Raw genomic sequence first — 11,921 nt, 5'->3', positions numbered from 1 at the left:
CCGAATACAAGGAAATGAAAACGAATAACGAAATGATTCCGAACGAGCCTTAGATCCTCCAAAATGATGATAAATAAGAAAAACCCTAGAAAAGGCTCTTAAAATCGTCTGGAAAGTGAAAGATAGGTTTTTGGAATGTTTTGCAAGTTATTTATATGATGCAGAAAAGTGGACAAATTCGGCGCCCAGGTGCGTCGCACATAGCAAAGTGCGTCGCACCTCACCCTTTGACTTTGTTGACTTTGACTTTTGTTGACTGGCCTTTGTCGTCTATTGAAAATATGCGTCGCACATTGTTGGGACTGCGAAGCACTTTTTTTCACGACATTTAAAACGGCGACGCACATCCTTAAGTGCGTCGCACTCCAGCGTTGACCAACATTGACTTCTTGACTAGCTTTGACTTTCTCCGATTCTTCACTCACGAGCCCCGTAAAACATCCGTAGACACTCGTTTTGCTCCAGAAACTTCGTTTTCTTCAAGATATCGCTTAGGTACCTGTTTCCCACCTGAAACACTAACAAATACCATAAACGCACCAAATGTATACGAAAATGACTCTTAAACCTTACTAAACGACACTTTAAGCTATGGGAAATGAACATAAAATACGACATATCAGTTCCATATACAAATTTCATATATATGTTACTTGGTGTAATTTGTTCCGAGGATTGACTAATATATGTTTACTAATTAATATTAAGATACAAAATATTACACATTTTTTTTATAACTATGTTCTATATATACTTGAAGGTGATAAAAAAAAATGTACGATTGGTAGTTTTTTCAAAACAAATGAAGATATAGAAAGGTATTTATGTTTTTATTGTTAGTTTAATTCAGATATAACATGGTGTCAGTCGTTGATTTATTATACAATAAATATTTAAAAAATTACCCCTTCGTCCCATTAAAAGTGTCCAGTTTTGAATTTTCAAAGTCTTTTTTTTCTTACAACTTTGACCAAAACTATTTTTATTTGTATTGCATAATACTTGATGAAAGTTATATGAATAAATTGAAATTTAGATGTGTTTTCAATGTGAATAACTTTCGCCAAGTATTATATAATCCAATAAAAAATATTGATGGTCAAACTTACAAAAAATAGACATTGAATATTCAAAACTGGACACATTTAATGGGACAAAGGGAATAATATTTAAGGAATTCCATACCTAAAAATAAATATATAATAACAACCACATATACACTTTTTCTATCCTTTCACGGTACTAAATTTTACCACATTTTAATGTATGTAATTTTATCATGTCACATAAAACACTTGTATGTATCAAGTGGTTGTTTGGATATACTCGTATAACATATTCGGCCGGTGTAAATTTAAATGATGATTGTAAAATGTCAAATGTGTCAATTACATCTTCATTTTCCTCTATCTAATTTTATATTATTCCTTATGGATATGTGATATGTAATTTAAGATATGTAGGAAATAGGGATTGATACCTTGTAAACAAGTTAATACGAATGGTCATAATGTATGCGCAACTACAAATTCTTTTACATTTTTAAGTATACTCAACCTCCTACGCATTATGGACATGTATGATTATGTATTAATACCCACACCTTTCTCTCTTATCACATCATTTTGTTATGTATCACAAAAGTATAATATATACTTTGAAGACAATCTCTACATTAAGTATGTTTCATTGATTAAAGGTACACATCAACTGACGAACCCACACGGACGAATCCCCCGTAGGTGACCCGTATCGAACATGATGTCGCAGAACAAATGATATATAGGCAACAAGGATTAAACTCATATCACTCAAATTATAGGCCAATATACACCTTAACTACCGTAACGAAATATTATTGGCATGTGTCATAATTACTTCATTTGCACAAACTGTGAGACTAATAAAACAATGCTTGATTTATGGGTATGAAGTATGGATCGAGATATTCTTATCCAACATGTTTGGTTAATATATAAAACTAGATTTGAAAATAAAAATCAAATCTAACAAATTGACATGTTTACACCTAAAATGGAACATAGTTTTAGTTATTCATTATTATTTCAACACAAGTGAGTAACATGGTTGAATCAAGTAATTAACACATTTATTTTTAAAAAGATTAAAGTTTGATTCTGATCAATATAAATGTCAGAGGTTTTTTTTTATCATTTTAAAAGAACCTAAAAACAGAAAAGTTATCTATGTCTCAATTTCTGTTGAGATATATTAAAACTAAAGATCCTTAAAAACAATATTGAGTGTTATTTATATTTATTATTTGCTTACTGATTTTTTTTATTCTTATTCCAACACAACTCCTATGCCGATATTAAATGAATCTTATTTTCGAACCAAACGCCTCATGAATCACAACGTAGAAATATATAGCGGATCCATTGCGGTTAGTGTTATCCTTGGAAGTTTGGAACTCACTTTTTGACTTTTTTTAGATGGTTAGCGACTAAAGACGGTACTTGAAAAAAAAATTTAAGAGGATAAAATTACAAAATCCGTAAAATATAAATATAAAAGGGGGTCATAATGTTAAAAATCTATAAGAAATTTTTTAAAATCTATAAAAAATTTTAAAATACAATTACAAAATCTAAATTTTGAGAGAACATTTGTCCTTTTTCTCCCCATGTGGTACCGCTGACCATCTCTCAATGAAGCTGAGTGGTTTTGTTCGTTATTGTCCTTAAACTATGAATGTTCATCAAAAGCAACCCTTTTAAGTAAAATTTGTCAAGGTTTTATTTAGAACAATCAAATATATATATTCAATACATTACATGGTATCATGCTATCATTGGGATAAAATTTAATTTGACATACTTCTAACATTATTTCTATAATACAAAATAAGCTTGGATTTTCATGGCTCAAATCTGGTGAAATTTTAATCCCGTATGAGATAGATGGTGTACACACATGACGAACTTTTTTTATTTTATATTTTAACTTGTATCTAAATTTTAAAAATATGTTAGTTCTTAAAGAACAAAAGAAATTAAATTATATATGTCTATTGATAAATGTATTGTGAGGATCTTTTTGTATGTGTAGTTCAGGGCGTAGGTCTTTTTAGCACTCTTGGTTTTATAGAAAGTCTATGATTAGCTTCATTGCCATTTCAATACAAGGAAGAAAGTTATGTACTAACATCTCTTATTTTTAAAGTAAAGTAATAAGCCTTCTCTTTGCCAATGCATATGTCATTTAAGTTGGTAGAAGTCCAAGATGTCGTAAATGTATTTAGGAAAACTTTGGATAGTTTAAGAGCAAATAACGTGTAGCCTTGAAAAAAAATAGGCCCTTTTTGTGTAAAGTTTTCATGAAGTTTCCTACACTTGAAGCCAAACTTAAGCTAAAAGGTTGTACAAAATGACACTTGTCTTTCTTCACACTATCACACATATATGTTCACTCGTATATAATTAGACAAAATAATTCTCGTAATAATAATATATAATAACTACAAAACATGATATTAGATTTTAGAGGGTATCATTAATCACAGCATCTAAATAATTAGTCATAAGTTTGCAACCAAAGGAAAGATAATATTTTGGTGCATGACTACGTGTTATATATAGATCCAAAATAACAAGGATGTTATTTTTCTAGCTTTTGTCAACATCAATCATTCAAAATTGCTTGTTATTTTGTACTTTTAGCATAAATAGTTTTTGTGGAACAGATATTGAATACATATGTTTGACTTCTTTGAAAGTATAAGGACATGAAACGTGGACTTTTGAAAGTGCCGGGGCCTCTGATTGTATACTTGCGGTTTTCGGTTGAAAAGCTTTGGCAGGACTTATCTCTATTTAAAGATAACAACAAAAGTAACCAATCAATGATTGCCAGGCATACAAAGGCAGATCATAACAAACCCATGTTCCTTAACTTCCTCACAAGACACAACTCAATTTGGATATTTCCACTTTAAATCCCATGGCTTATCCATTCTATATATCCTTCTAGATTAGCCTTTAAACACTTTTTAGTAACGATGGCTGAATACACACAAAATCAAAAGATGAAATGAGAAATATTTAGTCGATTATATATGGCATAAAATAAAATTATGATATAAAAGGACTAGAAGATAATTTTAGAATGAAATACTGTTTTTTCGCAAATAATATATGTTCTAAAAAAATATTCTCTTGATGATTTTGTATTATTTGATTAACTGTTCTACCTTCTAATTAAATTCTAATGATTTTTGTTTATGTGTTAAGCAATAAATTCGTTATATGACTTATCTCTATATGTCACTTAGCAATTGTTTAGCTATCCATCAATGTTGAGGTGCGTTTTATTTTTGGTATGTTATATTTACTTTTTTGTTATTTTTTATTTTTATTTTTTTATATATCAAACAAAAAGTATAAGTATATAGTAGTGTTTAAATGAAACTTGGCGCAAATGCATTCTTGCCCCGATAGATTGTTTACTATACTTGGTTTTAGCGTTTCGAATGTCCATGCTAATATTGAAGGATCGCGTGATAAGTATATATCTATTAGTATATACATTAACATCAAAAGTTTTGAAATTCGTGTAAGGGGTGTTTCAGTGTTTAGGATTACCTTTTGAAATTAGATTATGCGAACAAAATGTATTACTAAAAGATACTGTTTGGATTTGATTATGTTGACAGCTATCACAATAAAGATAATTAACTTCTTTAAGTGTTTGGCAAATATATATAATTCTAACTTTTATAAGTCAAATGATAACAAAGGGCATCAATCAAATGATTATTACAACTCAATACTAACAAGATGTATGCGTGTTTCCTTCCAAAATCTAAACCACACATACTACCTGTGTCATGCTAGCTATTTAAAAAAAAAAAAAACAATATTAACATATTACGTCATGTCAGTTTTATTTTTTAGGATGGTCACTTTAGAGGTGTTTGAATAGGCCTATTTTTGAAACTTAAGGAGTATCATGTAAGAACATGTTATAAGCTAATAACGTATTTGGATATTTTTACAAATGGCTATTTGATTAAAAAGTACTCCAACTTGTTCTGAATGTCTTTTATAGGATCATACTTTTAAAATATCTATTGTGATGATTGAAACCGGTAAAAACTTCTCTTTAAAGTCTCAAATACTTTAAGTCAAAATGTTTTTAAAGTTTATGGCTTTTGAAGTATAACAAGCATAAACAAGATAAGCTCATGCAATTATGCAAACATGCCCTTTACATGGTAAATTGTTTAATCACAATCAAACCATTGGACACAACCGTATGAATATTATAGCCACGCAATGCGACCAGCCTCATATAAGTCGTTTAAACAATGTGTGAGCCCAGTGGATAATATCATGATTTTCTACAAAAGGATTAGGATTGAATTCTACTAGACACAATTTGAATAATGGCCCAAAAAAGTTTGAAAATCACCATAGAATACCTGATGGCCTGGTTGTACGTTCGTACTTGTATTTGTACCAAATACAACTAGGTAAAAAACTTGCGACCCCAACTAACAAAAGTTTTCAACTTAAATGCACGAACATTGTCTCAGTTCGAACTTTTGGTACAAAATAATTTATGAAGATAGTCCGGAGATCTTTTTCATTCTAATATGAATACTGTAGACTTTATCTTTGTTTCTTGAAACAAAGAGATTGGAAAAATGTATACATTTTAGTTTAGACATACAAGAAGAGAAAAAACACTCCTACATACGACACTGACATCCAACATCATACTTAAAAATGTCGCTAGAAAGGTTATTACCATAAAATCACAGCAAGGTTATTACAACTATATATTTACCAATAGCCAGACAACTGATCAGAATAAAAAAAGCAAAATTTACAAGCACCATCAAGTATAACAGAGCCCCAACAACGGAAACACGAACCATCTCAAAAGCGATGAAAGACAACAGAATACTATTAGTTGCTTGCATTTCATATGAAATCTGATCCACTCCCAAAGTGCTCGAGATCTGGATGGGTTCCACCAGGTGGCCTGCGTGGGTTCCTGTAAACAAATTCCAACGGAACAACTTCAGTGTAAAGAGGTTGAAAAAGGAACATAACAAATTCGGGTCATACAAGTTGACTTGGCTGGAAACACTTTTTACCCAAATTTTATCATGTGCTATAGATTAATTATCTTACAAAATACACTTATGACTATTAATAATCTAATTATTTGTATAAATCAATCTACTAAGTTGTATGCATTAGCTTTATACATACTGTCTTTCAACTATTAACCCATTTCCTTTTTAGCTTTCTTTTTAGATTTTATTTTACACATTTGGCCTTGTAATGAATAGAAACAACCCGTAATAGATAAGTAAACGTTTCAAAATCAAGTTTTGTGTGTACTTGATCACCGGTCAAATATATCTATATATAGGAGGTTAGGTGTTACCTGGTAAACCGCTCAGGCTCAAAGCCAGGAACATTTGGTGGACCAAAAGGATCAAAGCGAGCACCTGGAGGAACACCTCTGTTTCATTTGCATTCCACAAGTCAGAGACTAACGCAAATAATGTCTCCATAAATTTTGTTTAAAAAAAAAAAAAAAGTTGAGGAAAGTACTCACGGCTGTCCTCCTGGAAAACCCGGTCCACCAACACCGCCACCAAAAAATCTGGGATCATTTGGTCCTGCATAACAATAACACTATGACGCTGTGCAACTCTAAAACAATGCAAGAGTTAAGATCCAAATTAATACATACCAACAAGCATTCCACCGTCACCAAGACCACCCCTGGATGTAAAGATGAAGGAATGATTTATTATTGGAAATTGACAATACTATAAACCATATCAAGAGAACAGAAATGTTTATAAAACTAGAATAGAAAAAAGAAGATGAACCTTGAAGGGTACATCCCTGCCGGAGGTTGAGGATAGACATCACTGCCAATACTAGGATAAACTAGAGGCATGATTACCCTGCATTTGAGTTCACTATCTAATAAAAATGCAATTTTTTTCTCAAATCCAAAGGCATGTCATAGACAGAACTCGATGCAACTAACAGATTATAAGGATGAATGCAAATAGGTAATTTAGCTTAAATGTTTCTCAGCTATATGTAACAAACATGATGGATCCATCCCAAAAGAAAATACTTACAGCTTGAAACATATGAAATGAATGATAAAGGAAAAGAAGATATACATATTAGTTCATTCGAAAGTAACGCAGTATATGAGAGTATTTCTTTGATATATATCATAAATTCATGCATACCCTGAAGGATGGTAAGGGGGACTAGGATCTTCAAGTCCGAAAGGTCCACTTCTAGGCTGATTGTCATTATCTTTTACTTTCAGTTCAGAACTACAAAAACAAAAACAAAAAAATCAACATACACAAGATAAATAAACTAATTGGAGTAGAAAGTATCAATCTAATTAAGATCATGAATAAGTTTATATGATTTTACAGCTTCATTCTTATAATTCACATTTTCCAATTAATTTCAGTGTTACGCATATAACTAGGGCAAATCAAAACAAACCCTGCACAGCTCAAGCTTCGCAACAGAAAGTTATGGCTGTTTGTATATGCATAATAAGCTAATCAAACACATACTGATATGAGAAGAAAACGTGCCCATATATACATTAGCTAAAGAATCCCTTATAAAGGAATACTTTTACTTTACTGATGAATCTAACAGTAGAGATAAGAGGTAGAAAAAATTATGTGGGCAGTGGGCATGTAACCTTTTGGCTAGCTAGAACCACAACCAGGCTGTAATCTTTATTTGGTGTGTTGCATTTATTCTATAGTTCTTTTCTATCTGTATTTTGGTGTTCATGGTGATTCCTAGTGTGCACTTCCGGGCTGTAATCATTATTTGGTAATCTTTGTTAGAACCAAGCATGTTTGGTGCTTGCTTCATCATTTCTGCTCCCCAAATTTGGGTGTGGGTTTTTATAGGAAGTTTACCATTTTCAAACTTGAAAAAGCAAACCAGTTGAATTGACCGAAAAAAGGCGAGAAGAACTCATTTTATAATTGCATTTTTCCCAAGATGCACTTGCACGATACATTAACGTTCCCATCCCTTAACTCAACTGATTTGTGACCTTTATGCGTCTTTTAACATTTTCATGTAAACTACCATCAAACAGACAATCATTACTCAATCTAATTAACTCATTACTCAATCTTCAGGTCGTAAGGTAGAATGTGAAAAGTCCAAGCCTAAAAAAAGTCTTCATGTGGTGCATCCCTTGTTGATATATGCATGAAGATAATCACACATAGCAAATTTTTCTATGCAATCTTCTACATAAATCTAAAAGTTCCACAATGGTATGCATTATCTCCAACCTTAGTTTGAACATGTATTATCCTTCCATGATGTAAAACGAATAAGCCTAGTATATTTCCAATTTTCCATAAATGTAGTCCATGATTTTCACAGATATTGATTAGAAATCTTGAATAAAGGTTTTCTAGATACGTGTTTCTTCTTGGATTCAAACGCTTTCTAGGCCTTGAATCATATGTTCCTCCATATCATGTAATCAAGAGTCAGTAGATAATTTGTTTGTAATCCTAAGTTCCTAACCTCTGATTTCATCAATATCAATGACATTTACTACTTAGTAAATATAGTAGTATTATTTTACGCCTTACCTTTAACACACCATAATAACTATATCATCATAACCCTTGCTAAGGTATTAACACAAGAAATCCATATAAACAAAGTCTAAATGACATCATCTTATTTGAGCTCTCATTTGACAACTAGTAAATCCCATTAAAAAGCACAAAACATTATCACGGTTAGAGAAACATGGGCTGGTTACCTTGTGGTGGTACAGGACGTGCTTGTCTTAGAAGTAGCGGTCAATTTGGTTACAATGTCTTTGTTAACGCAATCCACAAGCTTGCCCAAGTTCTGAAACTGGGAACTGTATTTGGTGTCATCGCTTTCTCCAACAAAATCATCAATCCTGCATAAAAAAATACAACATTGACATAAGATATATCGTATAAATGGATTAACAACAATGCAGTCCAATTTGCATATGTCGAGAAAGAGCAAAAAGTAACTTGAGTTGGAGGTGAACAGGATCAGAAGAACCGGCAGCTAACGCATCAACAAACAACTGATCATTCATCACAAGACATTTTACGAGCACTTTCTTGGAAACCTTGTCGGGAGTCGAGTAAACAAAGGCGTAATTATCTTCAACTTCATTCCATCCATCAATACTTGCTTCATCTAAAACCCACATAAACAATTGAAAATCAATATAACAAAACTATAAGCCAAAAAAAATAACCCCTTCAAATCATGCTTCATAACCCTCACAATTTAATAATAAAACCAAGAGACATAACTTCAATAATATTCAATTGTAGCATCAATAATTTTATATATATATATATATGCTATCAGGGGACCCACGAATTACAAATGACTATTTAGTGTAAAGTTCGTTATATGTACCTGGAAAAGGAGCGGAAAGGGCGTCGTCGACGAAAGCGGGAGGGCCGGTGGCGTGAAGGTTGAAGCCGGCAGCAAGGAAAACGGAGTGAATCGCAAAAGCGATTTTATCACAAGGGTTTTTGAAATTAGGTCTTGAAGCCCTAATTAGTGCTAATACTGATTGTTCGGTTGCCATTGCGAGTTGAGATACCACGAATGATGGTCGGAAAAGAGTTCAGACGGACGGATGGATTAATTTCTTGTTGTGAAAGTTATGGCGGTTTCCGGTGAGTCGGTATATATAAGTTTTAAGTATAGTAAGTTCATGATTTTGTCATGTAGTGGCCCAAACCAAGTCGGTTTATCGGCCCAAGTCCAACAAATATTATTTATTTATTTATTACTACTCGTATTATTTTTCATTCCTAGTTATGAACTAGGAAGTACAAATATTATTTTCATTCTTATTCTCATTATTTAAACTTGGATATATTTGACAAAACTAGTTTCTAGTTAGAGTGGTAATTTATAACTACTTGGGCTAGTAAATGGAAATTTTGTTGGTATAAAGTATATGTCAGATTAGCTAAAAATATAACTTTAGTTATACATGCGATATTATGTAAACAGACAAATATATTAACTTTAAGAAGTTCGGTAGTTTTATCAATCGGAAGCGTTATCTTTTTGCCTTTTTTTCACATCATCATCACCCTCTCAACTTTTTCGTATTTTCTTTTTTTCAATTCCTTAATAATTCACCTAAAAACATATCTATGTTAAACAAACAAAAAAGATAAATTACTCTCATTGTTGGCCTCAGTGATAGCCACAATCGAGCTCCTCATCGCAGACCATGCCATCACCTTCGGCATGCGCGTTAATGATTTCACTGGGGGATCGCTGGTCATCGGTCTCTATGCCGACCCCCTACAAATAATCTTACAACTTTATGAGTTAGTGTTAACTTGCTATAAAATGTTACATACGACAGTTGAAAATTATTTTTGATGAATGTTTATTTATATCTATGACATTTATTGTGTTTGTTAACTATAACGTAAGATTAGTATTAACTTTCAGAATATAAAAACTGCAATATATATATATAAAAAATGTATGGTATTTCCTCAATTTATACTTTCCAAAATAATAAAGAAAATCTTTAAATGCTAATTCAAATAGCTTCTGGTTGACAAATTAACTTATAAACACCTTAAGCTAAAAAATAATACTCGTAAGAATAATAACCGTATAAAACTTACAAGTTTGATACTATTATAACAAGTATATATATGTAATTAAATTGCTTATAATATTTTTTAATTGTACCAAAAAGTATATTAATATCACTAGATTTATGGCGAAATTTTGGTAGAGAAAATGAAGGAATATGTTGTTTTTCCAACAGACAATATCAATTTACTATGGAGTAAAACAGTTTACACATTTTCATCCCGAATTTTACATGGGTTAGATTTCAATATTTAAATATGTCAAAAAAAAAAAAAAAAAAAAAAAGAGATATGAAGATAACGATGTGTCAATGAAAAAAGAAAGGCAGCTAAGTTATCACCAAATTAAAGATTTACTTCTAAGAGGGTGCCTTATACCCCGTCCCGTCCCCCATTCGTCTCTCCATTGTACACCGCGGGATTGGACTCATCCTTGTATCATTCATCCCTCCAAGGACGAGTTGTTTAACACTTTTTTTTTTTTTTTTGATTTGTGAGTGTACAATAAAATAAATGGTGGGTCCAAGATTAGTCCTTGTATAAGGTTGGATTTAGAGGGATTAGTCCTTGGATGGTTTTTTGCTGATGTGGTGTTGATTAGGACTAGTCCGGATACTGAGGATGAGTCGACGTATAAGGCAACCTCTAATGACAATCTTAACTTAATAACCATTTTACCAGAACGTTTACTCCCTCCCTTTTCAAGGTGTTGATAGATCTTGTTTTTCTCCAATAGTTTGATTAATTTATTTAATTAGCCATTAATTGTAACATAAACACAATGCATCGTGTCCCCTAACAGTTGTATTTTGAGTTATTTTATCTACTTCACGTGTGAACTTTGTCCTTTTACGTTGACATTACTGTATATATTTATATATTTTATGGGAAAAGATATTAGTACCACTCATTTTGATAGATTTACCACAATTGAGCAATACTGGCTTGTACAGTCAGCTATAAAACTTGTACGTTGTGGTACATACATCAAAAATCGTGGTACGAATATCATTTCCCATATTTTATTAACATTTTCAGCCATTATTAAGTAATCACGACACTTTTCATTTCAAAGACATATGAATTATGATCGTTACACAAGTTTTCAACAATCTGAAACATACTACATATGAATTCCATAGAAATTATTACCATTTCTCTTATACAAACAATACGTTACAATTTTCCGAAACATACTGATTACATAAAATTAATCATGGAGGTTTCCCTT

The 11,921-nt window shown here is 31.7% G+C and overlaps 1 protein-coding gene across 1 annotated transcript; it reads right to left on the bottom strand.

The window, feature by feature from the left end:
- Positions 1 to 5,741: 5,741 nt before the first annotated feature.
- LOC122592913 (probable proteasome inhibitor) lies at positions 5,742 to 9,737 on the bottom strand. The gene is made up of 9 exons (XM_043765245.1): positions 9,477 to 9,737; positions 9,077 to 9,248; positions 8,830 to 8,976; positions 7,253 to 7,342; positions 6,875 to 6,952; positions 6,733 to 6,764; positions 6,595 to 6,658; positions 6,421 to 6,498; positions 5,742 to 6,021 (listed from the first exon to the last, which is right to left on the bottom strand). The coding sequence occupies exons 1-9, from the start codon at positions 9,649 to 9,651 to the stop codon at positions 5,949 to 5,951; spliced, it is 909 nt and encodes a 302-aa protein (XP_043621180.1). The 5' UTR covers positions 9,652 to 9,737; the 3' UTR covers positions 5,742 to 5,948.
- Between the last annotated feature and the right edge of the window lie 2,184 nt (positions 9,738 to 11,921).

This window comes from Erigeron canadensis, chromosome 3 (assembly GCF_010389155.1).
Source record: "Erigeron canadensis isolate Cc75 chromosome 3, C_canadensis_v1, whole genome shotgun sequence".
Taxonomy (NCBI): Eukaryota; Viridiplantae; Streptophyta; class Magnoliopsida; order Asterales; family Asteraceae; genus Erigeron; species Erigeron canadensis.
The sequence above is the reverse complement of the archived record's forward strand: the minus strand, read 5'-3'. Positions and strand labels throughout refer to the sequence as shown.